The sequence below is a fragment of the Corythoichthys intestinalis genome, chromosome 2 (genome assembly GCF_030265065.1).
Source record: "Corythoichthys intestinalis isolate RoL2023-P3 chromosome 2, ASM3026506v1, whole genome shotgun sequence".
NCBI lineage: Eukaryota > Metazoa > Chordata > Actinopteri > Syngnathiformes > Syngnathidae > Corythoichthys > Corythoichthys intestinalis.
In genome coordinates this window covers 51,148,859-51,169,539 of record NC_080396.1, presented here as the reverse complement: position 1 = coordinate 51,169,539, position 20,681 = coordinate 51,148,859, and the positions used below count along the sequence as shown (strand labels likewise).

At 38.8% G+C, this 20,681-nt stretch overlaps 1 protein-coding gene across 1 annotated transcript in view; it reads right to left on the bottom strand.

The window, feature by feature from the left end:
• The window catches only part of slc2a4rg (SLC2A4 regulator), an 81,028-nt gene extending 66,669 nt beyond the window's left edge, over nucleotides 1-14,359 (bottom strand). Inside the window, exons 1-2 of the mRNA XM_057817771.1 lie at nucleotides 13,904-14,359; nucleotides 11,989-12,224 (exon numbers count right to left, since the gene is read on the bottom strand). Coding sequence (XP_057673754.1) covers nucleotides 11,989-12,224; nucleotides 13,904-14,152 — 485 coding nt within the window. The 5' untranslated portion in view covers nucleotides 14,153-14,359. The remainder of the gene's footprint in view (nucleotides 1-11,988; nucleotides 12,225-13,903) is intronic.
• Between the last annotated feature and the right edge of the window lie 6,322 nt (nucleotides 14,360-20,681).

Here is a 20,681-nt window from a genome sequence, read left to right as displayed (position 1 = left end):
AATATCATCCTTCTTTGGCCTCGTGTTGTACCTCGAATTTAATTTTCGGGAACACAATGAACCGAAGGGCAAACAATCGGAGCCATAAGGTGTGACTGACGAGATGTTTTAAAACTGTCCCTTTAACTAAGAGAATGATTATTACCAATGTAACCTGGGGAAACAATGTAGCAAATAATGGCCCTCACACAAAGGTTGTAAAAAAAAAAAAATAATAATAAATTTAAAAAAAAAAAATTTTTTTAAACCAGCAGAGTTTCTCTTTTTTTCCTGATAGCTACTGGATACAAAAAGAGAGAGCAGGATAGCAGAGGGAGCATTGGGTCATGAAACCTCTTGGCCAATGTGGCTGAACAGTATACTCTTCCAGCCAAATTTGAGTATAGTTGCCCACAGTAAATCATCATTACCGAACCACTTAACTGCCTCATACTTTCACAATTGTACGACAATAAATATGGCTGTCTGTGTACATGTTGGATTTTGGCAAAATTTGTGAATATGGACAATGTTTACCATGTGTTGACAAAAAACACCCAAAATATTAATTGTTGAACTGAACCATGAATAATACTGGAGGCGAATTGAACATGAGGTGTTCAATTCGCTAATTAGCAATGTTAACTCAAAACTTGGCATTATTATATGTGTATAGTGGATCTCCACTTATTTGTCATCATTTGTTGTCAAAATTACTACATTGTTATGTCTTGGCGTTTGCTTGTTTGGTTAAATAAATAGTTTAATTATTTAATCCTGTAATTTCAGTAGTTAATATCCACGCATTAGAAAGTCATTTAAAAATCCTTAAAATTATTCTGTATATAACGCGTAATTCATTGTTTAATACTTAGGAAATTATTGACCGTTTTACCTTTGTTCCTGTCCTGATAACAATCCGCCCATTGATTCCTATCTGTTTAATGGTGTTGGTCATGATAGCATTGAAGCAATTTTCAAAATTAAGTTGGATGCTTAAAAATATTTGTGGTCTTCAGTATCTTAGTGTGGTCTTCAGTATCTTAGTGTTTTTGAAACAGACTTTCTTTGGGATCCTTGATCACCTTGACACGTTTGGTTTCCCTGCATTTAACACACTTTTCAAAAATAAATAAATAAATGAATAAATAAAGCATCTTTTCTCCTCCTTATTTTGCAACGTTTTATCTGACGAGATGTGTCACAACTATTGAATGATTTCGCCGGTACATTCTGCTTTACTTTTTTGGACAAAGACGGGGGGCAAAACTCAGTCTATTTTGCACCATTAAAGGGCCCGGAGTGTGTCGAAATATATTTTTCTTTCATACATTTCATTTGTGTTTCTGCAATGCTGACTCTCACTAGATTTCCCTCCACTGACATACGTACCGTATTTTTCGGACTATAAGTCACACCTGAGTATAAGTCGCACCAGCCATAAAATGCCCAACGAAGAGGAAAAAAACATATATAAGTCGCTCCGGAGTATACGTCGCATTTTGGGGGGAAATTTACTTGATAAAATCCAACACATAGAACAGATATGTCATCTTGAAAGGCAATTTAAAATAAAAATACAATAGAGAACAACATGCTAAATAAGTTTACAGTATGATAATGTTACATAATGGATGAACAACGAAATTCGAACGTTGCCGGTATGTTAACGTAACATAGCTGTAAAGAGTTATTCAGATAACTATAGCAAAAAGAACATGCAAATAAGTTTACCAAACCATCAGTGCCACCCCAAAACACCAAAGTAACATGTGAAATGATATAATAATGTGTTAATAATTTCACACATAAGTCGCTTCAGAGTATGAGTCGCACCCCCAGCTAAACTATGAAAAAAACTGCGACTCACAGTCCGAAAATATGGTAAGCAATATGGACTGGATTGGCAGGTGTTGTTTTCTTTATACCGCAGTTGTTTATACTATGTGTGATACGACCGGAGTACAATGTGTTTATACAGACAGCCCTTAAAGTGGGGGCTTTTGACCGATGCTTTTGACACGGGGTGACTACCACCTATGAAATTTGCTCTTCACCAAGATAGCGAGAATGGAAAAATATTTTACTCTCTGCAGGTTGTTTCAATTTTCCACTGGCAATGTGGCAAGTGGGCAGCTGGGATAACCTTGTGACATAGTTTTAGATTTTGTAGATATACTGTAGTAGATAATTTTTCTTAACGTTATGGTGGAAAGGGCTTTGATATTAGGCAATACACACACTTTACATAAAGGCATTAAAAACATCTAAATTTAACAGTAGTGTTATAAAAAAATACATGCTTAAAGATTTGTTTCTCTCATCACTAGCAACTTGCAACAGATTTAAATTGTATAGAGTGCAACATTCACAACAGATATACTAGTATATTTTAATAGCTGTTGTATGTATAAAAAGTAGATCCTATTGTGGTGAATATAATAAGCTCGATTGATGATTGATGAATGACTATACTGGTTCCTCCTACTCCTTACGCTCAGGATCGCTGCCTTGGCATGTTTGAGAAACAGTGGCCTACTTTGCAGCACTTGCAAACTGACATGACAAGGAGTGAACTTAGACATAAAGCTGAACGCTAGGAAAACAGTTAATGTAAGTACAAATAAGAGCAGCCTTTGTAAAAGATTAGCTGCAGCTTTCATGTTAGGTATCTTTAAACAACTCTAATCTTAGAACACAATGGCTGAATTACTTGCTCATACAAAAACAGTTAATACATGTTTTGTTGACATGATCCAAATAGCTCATGTGGAATGAGTCACACCCAATACACACACAAACGCATGCATGCACACGCAGAACATTGACACTGTATTCGGAAAACCACTGTATATACAGAGGTGTCTTGAAATTCGAGTCTTAACCAGTGTCGACAAACAATTTTTCCATGACAATGACGTGTCCTGGGTAGGCATGTGCCGGTATGAGATTTTGACGGTACGATAACCGTGAGCAAAAATACCGTGGTTTCACGGTATCACGGTATTGCAATTATAGCTCCAAAATTTTGAGATGTATGGGTTTTAAAAAAAAAAAAAAAACGTTTTTTCCATTGAACAGGTTTTTTTTTTCAGAACATATTTGCAAATTGGAACATGAATATAATGTGAAAATAAATTAATGTGAAAATAAATAAATTAACAAAAAATAACAAATATTTTATATAAAATTAAAATAAATAGAACCTAGACTATACCCACAGCCAGAGCTCAAGTTGCTCAATAATAGAGCAAGAACAAAATAATTGCTATAAAAAAGTAAGAACACTTCTAAATAAAATTAAAAATATATACTGTATGACTTTTTTTGAGGGGAGAAGCTGAAGTTTCGCCATTTTCAGCCACTGTGTCAACTCTCTTCTACATGATGTCATGCCTTTGTGTTAAAAAGAACAAAGAATTCATAAGTTAATAAGTTAGTTAAAAATGTATAAGTTAGTTTTATAAATGTTAAAAGTCCTGTGCTAAAGAGAAACGCAATCCCAATGACAAAGATTTTAACATGTATTTTACAAATGAAATGCTTCAATGAATCTTTTTTTTTTCTTATTATAAACGGTTTTCAAAAGCTTTATTGGTGGATTTTCTCAAGTTAAAGCGCCACATAGAAATTAATACATTTAATCGTGTAAGCAGGATCTGTGTATTATTATTATTTAATTATAGGTGTTTTAGCTCATTTCAATTTATTTTATTTAAATGGGCTATTATTTATTTTATTATGTGTTTATGTTTTACTAATGTGATGTAGTATTCATTTATATTGTATATTTTATGTTGTATAACTTTTGTTCCTATGTGAATATTAGTTCCTACTTGTTTTGTTGTGGTAGGAGGGTTTTGTATTGAAGACAGGGCCGTGTTGGTTATTATTATAGCAGAGAAGACAGCAGTAAATCAACAAAGACAAGTCAACTGTGCCCCGATCTACCACTCAAGAGATCTGATGGACTCAAAAAGGGGGTTACGATTAGACATGTGCCGGTTACCGGTTTCACGGTTTACCGTGGTGTGAAAACGTCGCGGTTTCAAAACCACTAAAATTTTCCGTTATACCTTAGTACGGTATTCGCTATTTTTCATGTGCCAAAATGCAGCCGAAGTGGCTTGGTGCGGCAGCGCTCACCCCTTCCCGTTTGTTGCCGTGAGTATCAGTGACGCTATTCTGCTAAATAGCCAGCAAATCCAAAAACTAATCCTCCAAACACAAGGCATACTTTTCTTCAATTTATTGAGCTCTCAAATCGTGGTGAAATATACAAATGAATACATTTAAAACGTTGTACAATTGTATTTTTCCACGTGTGATTAGGTTCAACAGGATAGCAGTAGCACCATTAAAAAGTTCGCCAAAAACAAAACACACATTTTCATTTCAAATTCAATATACAAACTAACTAAAACTTACAAAGACGAATGTTAACCTAGGCTAAGCTGGGAGAGCAGCTTCGTCGAGATTTTATGTCTCACAGCCGCTGAGAGAGAGAGACAAGCTTGAATGAAGGGGGGAAAGAAAAAGAATCGCGTCAAAGATCGCTAATTGAGAAAGGAGGTCTCACTCCTCACTTTTTTTTTTAGATGAAACCTTTCCTCAACAATATTTACATTTTAACATTTATAAAACTAACTTATACATTTTTAACTAACTTATTAACTTATGAATTCTTTGTTCTTTTTAACACAAAGGCATGGCATCATGTAGACTAGAGTTGACACGGTGGCTGAAAATGGCGAAACTTCACTTGAGCTTCCCCCCTCAAAAAAAGTCATACAGTATATATTTTTAATTTTATTTAGAAGTCTTTTTACTTTTTATAGCAATTATTTTGTTCTTACTCTAATATTGAGCAACTTGAGCTGTGACTGTGGGTATAGTCTAGGTTCTATTTATTTTAATTTTATATAAAATATTTGTTATTTTGTGTTAATTTATTTATTTTCACATTATATTCATGTTCCAATTTACAAATATGTTTTGAAAAAAAATCCTGTTCAATGGAATTTTTTTTTTTTTTTAAACCCATACATCTCAAAATTTTGGAGCTATAATTGCAATACCGTGATACCGCGGTATTTTTGCTCACGGTTATCGTACCGTGAAAATCTCATACCGGCACATGCCTAGCGACAGATGATCTTGCCCTAAGCACAAATGTACGCCCGCTGGACAAGCAGAGGTCTCACTCCTAGTATTTTTAGATGAAACCTTGCAACCTTTACACAACAACATTCACATTTTAACTAACCTATCCATTTTTAACTTATTAACTTATGAATTCTGCTTCTTTTTAACACAAATGGCAAAACTTCACTTGAGCTTTTGCCCCCTAAAAAAAAAAAAAAAAAAAATAGTACAGTCAATATTTTTCAATTTTATTTAGAAGTGTTATAACTTTTTATAGCAATTAATTTAGTTCTTGCTCCAATCTTGAGCAACCTGAGCTGTGGCTGTGGGTAGTCTATGAGTTCTATTTATTTTGATTTTATTTAAAATATTTTTTTTTGTTTGTTTATTTATTTTAACATAATATTCATGTTCCAATTTGCAAATATTTTCTGGGAAAAAAAAAAAAATCCTGAAAAAAAGTTTGTTTTTGTTTTTTTTTTTTTAACCCATACCTCTTAAAATTACACATTTTGGAGCTATAATTGTAATACCGTGATACCGTAAAACCGTGGTATTTTTGCTCCCGATTATCGTACCGTCAAAATCTCATACCGGCACATGCCTAGTTACGATTGCATATTAGTTTGAAAATCTATCGGATCAACCGTATTTTTACACGAGTGACTTCCGGTCTGCCCGATCCGAGCTACCGGTAGTAGCATTGACGCAGGAGGGTCGTGTCTCTCGTCAAATAATAAACACTGCCGTTCTTTTCGCGTGCGTCATGTTGAGCCGCTTCTGGGACGCATCTAACACGCGGCCGCACTGCGACTGGTGTGCATTGGCTGATTGACTTGAACGCCCGCGTTTCACTGCGTTCTCACGGCGGCCACGTTGTCGCGCCGTTGACATTTCTGGGTTATACTGTCGTACCGTGTTGGTCCTCATTAGAGAAGACGGAGTAAATATAATCTACACAAAGAAACTGACCCAATCGACTCACAGCCTCGAAAAGTAAGGGTTACATTATGTCAGAAACTCGTTCGGTACGCCTCCGTTCCGAACCGAGCACCAAGTACAAAAACGGTTCAATACAAATACATGTACCGTTACACCCTTACCACACACTAAATGTAAGTTGTAGCTTAAGCATAGCGTTCGCATTAGTATTTAGCATAGCAAGCGTCGTCTTGAACTCTTGTACTACTTTTTTTATTTTTTTATTATTTTTTTTTTACATACAGTCCGTGGCGTCCATGTGGGTTTAAATAATTGAAAATAATGCACTGCTTTCCTGCTGAGTGTGTATTATCCTCACGGAGATGGCGATGTCCTGGTAGACGCTAAAATCATTTGCTCACCTATCAATGTTCATTCGAAATTGTTGGAAACGTATTTATTTTTCGGACTAAAACTTTTGAATTTTACAGACGAAAACATTTTGAATAATTGTCGACTAAAACTACACAAAATTTGTCTGAGTTTTTGTTGCCTACACTAGACGAAGACAAACACATTTTGAAATGACTTAAGTATAATTAATACTAATTAAGTATTTTTGTCGAAAAGACAAAAATTAAAAGGGCTGCCCAAAACAACACTGGGCTCAACTTTCTCCGTTGAATTGAATGTAAATGCCATGCCTACTGGAGTGCAGTTTATTACACTAATGAAGAAAAAAACTAAGACTTTCACAATGATTCAAACGTGCCACTGTAGTAAACATAATGATTTCATTATTTGGTAATCTATTAAAACTTAATGGAAAATCATTTTAACACTAAAAGGTAAGTACAAAGCAACCCAAGTAACAAAGGTATTTCTATGGTGACAGCGAGGAAAGCTTCTCAGTGCCAGGACAAAAGACAGTGAGAAAAGTAGGGTTCATGCTCCAGGTTAATGGAGCAACAAAACCAGCCCTGCTATTATAACCAAGCTGTTACCTCAGGTTGTGCAACCACATTTGGTGGCTGTGTAGTGTTTGTTTACCCACAACTGTGAAATGAATGTGACACGCTCACCAAATACTTTGAATCTACTGAGGATCAGAGAGCTGCGGCGTGAATTGACATATATGCACACAGAGAAGCAGGCTAAAAACATGTCAAGACTTGCCAAACACAAAAGAGAAGAAGCACATGACGTTCTTCAGATGAAGAGGGAAGGAAAAAGTGTACACCACGCCTGCTATCAAAGTTGGCCGTTCTTAATCTGGTTTGAAGATAGCCGTTATATTTTACAGACAAATAAAAAACCACTAAACCTTATTAAATACCTTGCAATCACATTGCACAGTTCCTTCTCTGTAGGTTTTTCTCAGCTAAAGTATAAACACAGTTTTAAAGAGAGGCCCAGCCAGTAACGATAGTGCAAAAGAAAAGAGTGCTTCGGCCCAGCCTGCAGCCTCTCCCAGTGCTCACTCACTGTTACATAATCACTTATCAGCACACACGGCTTGCTTATTGCTTGTTTTGTGCAAAACTCTGAGCGCATGGAAGCTGAGCCAAGGATAAATTACACCCTGTCCCGCATACAAATGCATGTGCTAAAATAAATATGTGACACAACAGCCACAAGAAGCCAGGCCATGTGAAACCTAAAACTGAATGCATCGACATATAACCACACTCATTTTCTTACCATACAAATGGAGTGAGCATGCGTTGTCAATAAAGATGGTCAATGGGGAGGGGTTGGCCAAGGGATGTTAACTCTTTCAGTGCCAATGACAATGATAGACGTCCATCACGTGGCTCTTAAAAACTAAATTAAAACTTTATATTTGTTTGTCATTACTAAACCTACAATCCATTTTTATATGCCATTTTTGTACCGCAAACAAGGTCAGTTGACTGGCGTAGCCTACCATTCATGGCAAAACCACTGTCATGGTGCCTGTAGCCGGAGGCCAACATATATCAAACCTGTCAGTTATTGTATGCTTGGTCGCACAGCTCGACTAGTGAGTCTAAAGTTTCTTGATTCCACAAATCCATTTTGCACAGCTTCTGATATTATTGAGATCAGGCAAGATTGAGTCGCTCAATGAGGAACTTTGGAGAGTTATTGGGAATAAAGCAGGATTAGACATGATTGTAGCAAAACACACTATTGAGCAAAGTACTACCATAAAGAAACGCTATACTAGCTGAAGGAGACTTGTCGACCTTACACTTAAAGATACACGATAATATCGGTCGCCGATAATTATCGGCCGATAATGGCAATTATGACGTCACACAGATAATCCAGATAATGAAAAAATTCAACCGATAATGCAATCCAATAATTATATACTTGATTTAGCCTCCAAATGTGCACAACCGAAGAATTCAGCACGCCGCCTCCTCAAAACCTCCCCTCTCTGAAGCCCCTGAGGGAGGAGGGGTTGAGGAGGCGGAGTTACACGACAAGAAATAGTTGAATATTATGGCGGCTGTTACTAATAAAACGACGCTCTCGCCATCTGCGAAACATGTACCGCAGAAGTTCCACGAGGTCGAAAGAAAGCGTCCTCATTCAAAACCACTAACCCAGCATCCATTTAAAACTGCATCACGAAGATTTTTGGAACGAATACAAGGCTGTTGCTAGCGGGAATGCTAAAGCTATTGTAAACACAAGCTAAACTACGGGGCTTGTGACATTACAGAGTCAGGTTGTTTGGGAAAGCAGCCCAAGGAGGGTGGTAAACTCGCATCTAAGGCTAAACACCGGCACGACTGGAGACCGATAGTCTGCAGGTAGCCGTCTTCCGACGGAGCCCGCCACTCTGGCCTGTCCGGCAGGCCGCCGCCACCCCGCCGAGCCCGGTTTCCCGACTTCAGGACCTCCGGCGAACACCCCGGTTTCTCGAGTGTTCCCCACGGTGTGCGAGCAGAGCCAGGCCCCGAATACGCCGCGGCGAACCGGCCAGTGCGGGCGGATTATCTGGTACGAACGTAGCCGCCGCCGAGAAGAGACACGTTTTTTTTTTTTTTTACCGAAATGACCCGAGAGCCAAAGCCCTGGATAAAAAAATAATGCAGTTTACACGACCACCATTCTTCATGAAAAACATGCCAATCACATTTTCACCACGGACATTTGTAAAAGTGATGTCCAATAAGCAAGCTTATCATGACGGCACAGTGGTTAGATGATAATTTAAACATGGAGAAAACGAAGTCAGCCAGTCAATAATGCATTCAGTATATAAAATGACGAGCGGTCAGATGACTTTGTAACGCTGCCTTTATTTTCGGCTTAACAAAACTCAGGCACAAAACAACACGCACGGAGATGCGAGCTCCAACTCCATCCAAATCGTACTGCCGTGTATCAGTTTAGCTGCTGTAAAGCAAATGTCGTGAGTGCCGCAAAAGTAAACAAAGCGCTGCAGAATGGGTACATGACATCTCGCTCTTTTGAGTTAATCATTTTCACAGTGTGCAACAAAGCATATAACATTAGCAATCACTTTTCAAATTAATTTAACTTATTTGTCTGCTCAATTACAGTCACAGTAGATAATCAAAACTTATTGGCACTTATTAACACTTATCAATTTAAATATGCACATTCCTGTTGTAATGAAATAACAATAATATTCTGTAGCCACAAATATTATTCAAAATCTTTTCTTCTTCCAAGTTTTTTTTTTTTTTTTTTTAGGATTAAGTATAATAATGCATTGCTTAAAATAAGGCTGTTAAGATTATTTTCAGCTAGCTATTTTTCTTCTAAGAAATCTGAGAGAAATACACTTGAAGCGCTGGCAGATAATTTCACTTATTTCCAATAGATTTACATTAAAACTGACTAGTTTTAAGGAGTTGTGTTTTGCATTGTATTAATGCTATATATGTTAGGAATGGCTTACTTTTAAAGGTATTTTTGTGCAACTTGGGTATTTACTCTGTAAGTAATTGTTGCCAAAAGTTTACCATTACACAATGTCAGACAATCTGTCATTATTTAAATGTTGGAATTGAACACTTGTTCATACATTGAAAAAACAGAGCAATAAATTATATTATTGCACAGTAATATTTTTTTTTGTGTATACTTTAAAATTTTACATAAATCTTTTATTAGAATTATCGGCTTGACATTATCGGTTGGAACGAGGAGAAAATTATCGGTTATCGGTATCGGCTGAAAAATGCATTATCGTGCATCACTACTTACACTAATTTGCTTGAATGTACAGTCCTGATCTTGTGAAAATTTCGGAAAATTCTTGGTCAGGAAGTCACTGTATGTTGTCAGTTTCAGTCACAAATATTTTACCTAAATCCTCGTGAGGAAAAAGCGGCATTGAAAATGAATGAATGAATGAATAAAAACAGAATATTCCAATAACGCGAGTAAAAATGTGTTTCTAAATACATGAAAAATGTACTTTGAAGATGTGCAGAGGCTGAGAGCAATTTAGCGGTGAAGTGCTGAGTTAAACAAGCCACGAGCAAGAGACTATTAGCACAATTCTTTTTCTTCTCCTCACTCATCAGGTTTATTTTGAACTCTTCTTTCTGGCCTGCCTCTCCTGCTATATAAAAGCTAAGCGCTGTCAGTGGCTTTTCAGCACAATTTCAACTTATTTCAGCATCAAGCTTGGCCAACAAGTTATAGACCCTGATCCCCAAATACATCATTCCTCACTGTTTTATGTGTTTGATGTTGCAATATTGCACAAAGTGTAGCTGGCCGGCATCGATCCATAACACAGCACCGTGGGGCAAGCTTTGGGTTTTGCACCACTAACCCAAAGTAGGTGTGTTCTGGTGGTAACAATTCCACCAATGGCCCGCTGAATTCCTCATCTCTCGATGGTAGTAGCTATATGTACAGTAAACATACATGTAAAATGTGGACATTAGAGAAGATGAAGTTTGCTCCACTTTATAGAGCATAGCTGCAGGGTTGACGTCTGCAGCAGATGATTTTCCTCAAGAACGAGAGTAGTGTCGAAAATGGGGAGGCGAGGAAAATACTTGACACAACGTACATACTCACAAAGCCCGGCTGGCGTGGTAGGTGAGTTGTGTAGACATAGGAAACAAGCCACTCACGGACAGACGCGGACCTAGTTGTGGAGTGTTGCATGAGCAAAGTCAGCAGACATGCCTGCATCTGAAACCAGCACTTAGCAATCTTTTTATTAATTCAAATTTAGCATTATCATTTAAAAATGTTCTTTTCTTTGGCCCAATCAAATATTTTTTTATGTTGACTTCGACTGCACAGTCCCTTTAAATACAGTAAGCTCTCTGAGTCGTTCACTTGCGCGGATGCCCCGGTCTCCAGCTTATAGTCCGCCTGTCCAGAGTGCTCACTTGCTAAATGCGCAAATTTTGCACTCACGTAGACCTCGGTATGGGTATACAGTTTGAGGAACAAAAGGAGGATGCTGGCAAGAGTGTCCTTAAAGCATACACATTGTTTGTAAGGTGTATAGTTCTTAATAATCATCTGTTTTATTATGTAAAGCGTATCGTTATGCAATATAAATAAAGGTTTGTTTGAGTGATTGATATATGCCAACACATTTGGTAAATTCGGTGCCACCATGACACGAATGTATGAGTAGTCATTATGGCTGTTCAAACAATAATTTTGCATGTTGACTAATCACCGATAGCCACCAAAAATAGGAACGATGCAGTGCCGGTGTGCTATCTCCTGAGTGTGACTGCAACCCTGGTTGACCCTGGTCTTTATAATATTTCAGCAAAGTAACCGTTACTGCCATGTTTTGACACTGGAATGGTGTAAACATCAAATATTGGATTAATTCTATGATTTGTCTATAGAGTGTGTACTCAATGTACATGACAGACAAAATGTTCTAAATACCAATAACCTCTCAATGTTTTTTAAAGATGTCATCTTAGTATCTACCTGTTTCTGGGGACAGGGATATGAGAGGAAGGAAGCGGCTGTTTTTCCATCTGTGGTACATTCTGTCCTTGTGCTGGCATGAAGCTGATGGGCATTTCCGTCTGTCTCTCTTGACTCCTGATGTCCAAGTGTATGAAGCTGCCTGGTGTTTGCCCATTTGTGCCCGGGCAGTGTGTGGGACTGGTCCTCTTCAGGTTTGCAGTGCAACCAGTGTCTCTGTGTTCACCCAGGCCAGTCTATAAAATTGAAACATTAAAATCAGGCTAATGTTTCACTTGGAAGCCATGAACACAAGTGACGCTGTGTATCAAATATGTTCACTCTCATCTCAAAGCGATCAGTTTTCACCCTTTAGATTGAAGTCAGAACGTTATGTATTAAGCAGGGATGTGATATCAATTACTGTCAGAGGCCGCATTGTAAAAATGGTATCCCTCAAATGGCCAATATGACTGTGAAAAGTATGAATGTATAATCACTTCACCATAATATCAAATGTGCACAAATTGCCCCTACCTTTGATTATTATGGACCCACCGATTCTATTTTTTTAGACTGTGCACTAGCAAAAGTACATGCATTTGAGTCCTTGTTAGGGATGTCCTGATTGCATATTTTTGCACTTGAGTCTGAGGCACCTGATTTTGAGAATCTGCCGATACAGAGTCCTGATCCGATACCAAAAGTTTTTTGTTGTTGTTTTTTTTAACAAAAGTTCAAGGTGCCAGTCAAGGCAACCAATATACTTATGCTCGGAATGTATATTGACCAAATACTCCTAAAATGGGCTTCATAAATGCCAAGAAGAAAACATGGTAGCTATAATGGCAGCATGCTTCAAATAAAAGCAGGTAAACACGATGGGTGACATCACCTGCGCTATATTAGGCAAACCTCAGCTTTTCTCACACTTTGACTTTCCTTGTTTAGGACTCAAAATGTCAGGTTCTTGCTCGTACCCAGCCATAGTGGTCTATGTAATCTCTGCATGCATGAGCCTTTTGTGCTGGTTTATCATTGTAAACAACTGAGCTGGAGCAGATCCCAGTTGACTTCAAGCGAGAGGCGTGGTACACCTAGGACTGGGTGCCATCCAATTACAGGGCACAAAAGAACAATATCGTTGGCACTCAAATTTACACCAAGGACTATTTGGAGTCTTCAATGAACATAATATGTGTTAATCATGTGCTGACCACCAATACTGTATTTGTTTCCCATATATATATATATATATATTTTTTTATTAAATATATCTATATACATGTTAGTTTTAGTTTAGTTAACCTTTCTATTTTACATTTCTGTCAATTGGATATTCATGCTGCCTTTACCCAGTACTTGAGTGTAATGAATTTTAAATACTTAAGCTTAGACTTTTATTTTTTTGATTAAGTTGTTTATTTTACAAACGACATTGTTCTAGTTATGATCAATGTGATGTGACATCATTTGATCAGTGTCCACATTGGGTGCCTTGGGTGATGAAATACAAAGAAATATTAGAGGTGATGACTGAAAACTTTGGCCAGCTGCCATAAGGAACTCACTTCGAGCAGTTTAGTGGTGTGCATTTGTGCAAGAGGCCAACTGGTGTTTTTTAGTCCTTTTGCAAAGCTCCACCCTCAAGTATGGAGCGGGGGGGAGGGGCATCACTTTGGTACCCTCTTTCCGGTGAACTTTGCAAACACACGAGCTCAAATTTAATCGCAAATCCCCTTCAAAAACTTGATTACGTCCTGTTTAATGTAAGAGCATTTCATGTACGCCGAGGTCGGACGGAGCAAATGCAGTGCGTTAAAGGCATCAAACTTGTCTCTAGAATGCGCACCACGACGGGCCTACGCAAAAAAGTAGAAGAAAAAAAGCCACTCGGTGGACAGAGTGTTGTAAATATCCATATTACAGCACTTACTTTCCCCCCGTCGTGCAATATTCGTCCGTTCCCTTCAGGAGAGGCGTTCTCCGCGGTCAACGCCGGCTGCCCGTCTAGCAGACATTTGAAAAGGACGGTCCCGTTGGTGGTCGCCCCCGCCCGCAAGCCTCCGCCGCTTTTCTCCAGCCGACTGTCGCGGAGCACCGAGCGGGTCGCTCGGCAACCGAAGTCCGCACTGGCGAGCCGTGTCCCCACCACCGGCTTGTCCAAAATAGATCTCGAATCCATTTTAAGACCGAGCAAGTGGAGACTAAAAGAAACCCCGCTTTCTGTAGAATTTAGTGCAAAATTCTCGAGTGAGATACATTTATCGGGATTGTCGCCACTGGATAGTTACTATTTGTACTTTTATGTCTAGTCTACATGTAACCTTTCGGCACCGTTAGGCTACCTGACCGGGATATCCAAAAAGCCGCCCGGTCCGGAGGATAGAAAAGATTGTTTTGCCTCTTTCCTCCAAAAGAATGCCACGCCCCCTGTGCTTTATCCCCATTGGTCCCAGCCGTACATAAACATTACACTCTGGCACGCGTCCAAAGCAATGCCGGTCGTGATTGGTCGATGTTCCTGCGTCAATCATTTGTTATTGTAATCCCATTGGATTAGAAAGGGGAGGTGGGTTTGCCTTACAGTTTACCGGCCGGTGTCTGTCGATGTCGACACATCTGCTGTCTGGGGCGAGTAAGACTAAAAAAAGACCTGCACACTTCGGTTCTCGGCGCAGTTTTCATGTTATTACGAATAATAGATGAATCTTTGGCTCAAACTATTCCAGGCCCAGTTTACCAAGGGTTCTCTAAATCGTAGTGACGTGCAGTTACAATGAAATTTATTTATTTAATTTTTTTCTGTCTGATTTTCAGGGCATTTACAGGTCATTTTCTGTTGAGTTTGAGTCATTGCCTATTCATTTGGGTAATTCCCAGGTCACTTCCTGTTCTGTAACTAAAAATAAACAGGAAGTGACCCATAAAATACCCCAAAAACAACAGGAAGTAACTGAAAATCAACAGGTAAATGACCTTAAATGGCCCCAAATTACTTAAATTAATCATTGCCTGGCATTGGCTGCCACTGAGGGCCATAGACGTTTGACCCGTTTAAAGTGGGAGGGATGGCAGCGAATGATTCGCTGCCACCCTCCCAGTTCAAATGGTTTGGACGTCTACTATTAATAAACTCTTTCCAATTCGTAGCAGAAGCTTGTTTTTCTGTTTATTAGTTGTTTGTAGAATATCCTAGAATGATGTCCTGACCAATGTATCGATAATCATTGTATCGTCAGATCATCGTTATCGAGAGCTTTGTATTGCAAATCGTGTCGCATCGTGCGGTACCAAGAGGTTCCCACTCCTAAATTTATTTCATATTCGAAGAGTTATGTATGGTATATGTGTGGTATGTTTATATCGTTTCACACAAATTGACATATCTCAAGTAGTTCTTGGCTCGAACTTTTCTGATTAAGATTTACAGCTTGTTAAAACAACTAATTCAGAAAATTAAGAAAACTGTGAAACGCTTCCGTTTTGTACACAGTAGGCACATGTGTAATTCAAAATGGGTTGGCTCAGAGAGTTAAGACATGGGAAGACTGCTGATCTGACAAGATATTTTAATTTTCTGAGTAGTACTGTAAATTCACATATATACACAGACAGTACATATTGCATTTTATACTTTCTTGTACTGGGTGAGGCAATTAAGAAGACTTTCTTATTTAAAATGCTGAGAATACTACCTTAAAAGTACCTCGTGGAGGTGCTGGAGCCTATCACAACTCTATGGGAAGGAATAGGGCTACACCCTGAACTGGTTGCGGGCCGCTCACATACAATCATGCACACTCACGTTCACACTTGATGACAGGGGCGTCACTAGGTTTTAAGAACGGGGGGCTTACCCCCATGAGTTACACATGATGTAAGTAAACATAGCATGCAAGCACAAAACTTCACAAACAGCTAACAAAGACTGATAACTTATATATATTTAATCATAGAGGCTAATGCCTCTCTCAATACCTTCTCTCTCAACACAGTATTTTTTTCCTAAATATTTGTAAGTGGCACAGATTACATTTTGGGAACATATGCAACAAAAATGGCTGCAATTTCAAAGTCTGAAAAATACTACTAATTACTCGAATTTAAGTAATATCTGGGTCAGGACAATTTGCCTTACACACACACATGCCCACAAACATCCAAACATTACACATACAGTGCCTTGCAAAAGTATTCGGCCCCCTTGAACCTTACAACCTTTCGCCACATTTCAGGCTTCAAACATAAAGATATAAAATTTTAATTTTTTTGTCAAGAATCAACAACAAGTGGGACACAATCGTGAAGTGGAACAAAATTTATTGGATAATTTAAACTTTTTTAACAAATAAAAAACTGAAAAGTGGGGCGTGCAATATTATTCGGCCCCCTTGCGTTAATACTTTGTAGCGCCACCTTTTGCTCCAATTACAGCTGCAAGTCACTTGGGGTATGTTTCTATCAGTTTTGCACATCGAGAGACTGACATTCTTGCCCATTCTTCCTTGCAAAACAGCTCGAGCTCAGTGAGGTTGGATGGAGAGTGTTTGTGAACAGCAGTCTTCAGCTCATTCCACAGATTCTTGATTGGATTCAGGTCTGGACTTTGACTTGGCCATTCTAACACCTGGATACGTTTATTTTTTAACCATTCCATTGTAGATTTGGCTTTATGTTTTGGATCATTGTCCTGTTGGAAGATAAATCTCCGTCCCAGTCTCAGGTCTTGTGCAGATACCAACAGGTTTTCTTCCAGAATGTTCCTGTATTTGGCTGCATCCATCTTCCCGTCAATTTTAACCATCTTCCCTGTCCCTGCTGAAGAAAAGCAGGCCCAAACCATGATGCTGCCACCACCATGTTTGACAGTGGGGATGGTGTGTTCAGGGTGATTAGCTGTGTTGCTTTTACGCCAAACATATCGTTTTGCATTGTGGCCAAAAAGTTCAATTTTGGTTTCATCTGACCAGAGCACCTTCTTCCACATGTTTGGTGTGTCTCCCAGGTGGCTTGTGGCAAACTTTAAACGAGACTTTTTATGGATATCTTTGAGAAATGGCTTTCCTCTTGCCACTCTTCCATGAAGGCCAAATTTGTGCAGTGTACGACTGATTGTTGTCCTATGGACAGACTCTCCCACCTCAGCTGTAGATCTCTGCAGTTCATCCAGAGTGATCATGGGCCTCTTGGCTGCATCACTGATCAGTTTTCTCCTTGTTTGAGAAGAAAGTTTGGAAGGACGGCCGGGTCTTGGTAGATTTGCAGTGGTCTGATGCTCCTTCCATTTCAATATGATGGCTTGCACAGTGCTCCTTGAGATGTTTAAAGCTTGGGAAATCTTTTTGTATCCAAATCCGGCTTTAAACTTCTCCACAACAGTATCTCGGACCTGCCTGGTGTGTTCCTTGGTTTTCATAATGCTCTCTGCACTTTAAACAGAACCCTTAGACTATCACAGAGCAGGTGCATTTATACGGAGACTTGATTACACACAGGTGGATTCTATTTATCATCATCGGTCATTTAGGACAACATTGGATCATTCAGAGATCCTCACTGAACTTCTGGAGTGAGTTTGCTGCACTGAAAGTAAAGGGGCCGAATAATATTGCACGCCCCACTTTTCAGTTTTTTATTTGTTAAAAAAGTTTAAATTATCCAATAAATGTTGTTCCACTTCACGATTGTGTCCCACTTGTTGTTGATTTTTGACAAAAAAATTAAATTTCATATCTTTATGTTTGAAGCCTGAAATGTGGCGAAAGGTTGCAAGATTCAAGGGGGGCGAATACTTTTGCAAGGCACTGTACAGCAGTGTGTGTGTCGGGGTGTTTCAGTGTGTGTGTTTATGTACAGTATGCTAACTATCTTCTTTGCTTTCTCCACTTTCTAATCATTACTCTCCTCCTCACCTTTCCAGTAGAGGTCTCTCCCCTGTCACCCTCTTTGCTCCTCTGCTCTGACTCCTAAAGGTGACAAAAAGGTGGTGGAATGATTATTATTAGTGTATTATTATTTAGGGGTGTGACAAAATATCGAAATGGTGATATATCGTGATATTTTGTATCCCAAAAGGTTATCGATATGCTCCTGCCAAGAATCGAGATATCGTTTTAAAAAGGTGTCAATGTTTAAAAAAAAGAAAAAAAAAAAGCAACCAACAAGTTTCTACCAAAATCTTCCACCATGATGGTGTCTCAAGTAACTGTAAGGCTGCCGTTGATGGTCCTCGACGCCCAATCCATTTAGACAGGGAACGTTCGTTCATTCGAAACCAGAGCATTCGCAGTCATTCTGTCCGATTTTCGAGACATTTACAGGTCACTTGCTGTTCATTTACAGGTCATTTCCTGTTGAGTTTGAGTCACTGCCTAATCATTTGGGTGATTCCCAGGTCACTTCCTGTTCTGTAACTCAAAATAAACAGGAAGTGACCCATAAAATGCCCCAAAATCAACAGGCAGTAACTGAAAATCAACAGGTAAATGACCTTAAATGGCCCAAAATTGCCTCATTGCCTGGCATTGGCTGCCAATGACGGCCATAGACGTTCAATCTGTTTGAAGTGGAGGGATGGCAGCGAATTCATTCGCTGCCACCCTCCCTGTTCAAATGGATTGGATGTCTACTAGTGATAAACTCATTCCAATTCGTAGCAGAAGCTTGTTTTTCTGTTTATTAGTTGTTTGTAGAATATCCTAGAATGATTTCCTGACCAATGTATCGCTAATCGTTGTAACGCCATATCGTCAGATGATCGTTATAGTGAGCCTTGTATCGCAAATCGTATCGTATCGTGAGGTAACAAGAGGTTCCCACTCCTATAATTATGACTATCCACTGATGATAATCATACGGAAAGAGCTCAGCTCCTGTACTCAGCTATGCGTAAAGTGAGAAACACAGCTGATGCTCCAGAAGGAATTCACCCCAAAGATAGTGATAAAAATAGTGCACACTTAACTCTACTAGGACCTTTACAATGCATTGCAGACTAACTAGCAAGCAGCAGCTAAGTAGCAGCGTTATTTTAGGGCTGGGATGTAACTTTTGACCTCCAAACAACAAAGGTAGAATGTGTTCAGAGATTTTCTGCAGTGTGCAAGCCAGGTTTTTATTTGTCAAACACTGAGCATTTGGTATATTAATTAAATGGGACTTTCTGCTGTCAGCTGGGGGCTGGACCTAGCTAACTCTTGCTACCAGCAGTGATAAATACTCACTTTAAAAAAAAAAAAAAAAAAAAAAACTTCTTATGTCCATCCTTCATTCATCTATTCATGCTTTGCTCTGTGTCTGTCACAGGTACACACACAAACGCGATATAGACTTCGAGCAAGGTCACAGAGAAAACACGGACTGGAATTCAGAGATGTGGGCGTTTTCTATATGAAAATGTGGAATGAATTGGATAACGACACACTGAAGGGGGTCTCTATCTTACTCAGTGAAGTTCAGGGAACCGGACATATTTATGATCATATTTAAGTTAATAATGACAGGTAAAATGATTATTAATTAATGGCAAGTTCATAGTAAATATGTAAGCATTATTTTGTAATTTTATTTATTTATTTATTTATTTATTTATTTGTGGGGGTTTTAAATTTTTTTTTAATGAAACAACACTAAATTATTTAGGGGGGCTTAAGAATATTTTAGGGGGGCTAACGACGCCACTGGTTGTGGACAATACTAAGTGGTTGATCTATCATACATTTTCGTGATGGATGTAGGAAAAACCCGCAGCACTCAGTATAGTACCCCAAAATGTGAACTCCTCACAGGAAGCCCAGAGTCCAGGTTTGAACCCTTGATCTCAGAACTGTGCAGCAGAAGTGCACACCATTCATCTACAGTACCACCACATCTTTTCTTAATTCAAAAAGTATCTCTGTCAAAATAAATATTACTAGCAGCTAAGAAACGTCTGTTTTGATTCGTCCTTTTCCAAATTGATATTTTGAGTTGTGCCGGAGTAACTCTGTTGCCTTCATTACAGTCAGGATCAAATCTTTTTTTGGGCCTAAAATCCGAGAAACTGTCAATCTCTTTTCATTAGCTACATGTTCAATGAGATCAGCCTTTATTCTGATAGAGTCAAGCACAGAACTGGGTCCCTAGTGTGGTGCTTCTGTTGAAGAAGAATGGCACTGATGTGAACTTCTTGCACGCCACAATCTGGAGGACCATGTGTATTACGTTAGATGCCGTTTTATCAAACCAGCAAAACTAAATATGTCATACACAATCATTAAACACATTAGCCTGGCAATGGAAAAACAGAATGCATATTCCTTGAGTTTAAATACATTATAATGGTGATTATGCATTATGCTGATAGCCTTCTCTGTTATAGTGTGGTCATTTTACTACATGATGCTGCTTTTAAAACATTTGTATTAAAAGATAATGTATACTTTTGAAATTATGATATTAAAGTAACATTATAATAAGAAAGGAAGAAAGTCACACTTCTAGAATTTAATTCAAAAACCTCCATCACTTATCCATTCTCCTGAGCCACTTCATGTGCAGATCTTCCTGTGGCAGACACAGACCAACCAGGAGACAGTTTCTCCATCACCTCCAGGGCCTCTTCTGGGTGAGCTGTGCCTGGAACACCTCACAGGGGAGGCTTCCTAAACAGAGGCCTGAGCCACTTCATCTGGCTCTTCTGATGTGGAGGGGCACCTCCTGGATGACCCAGT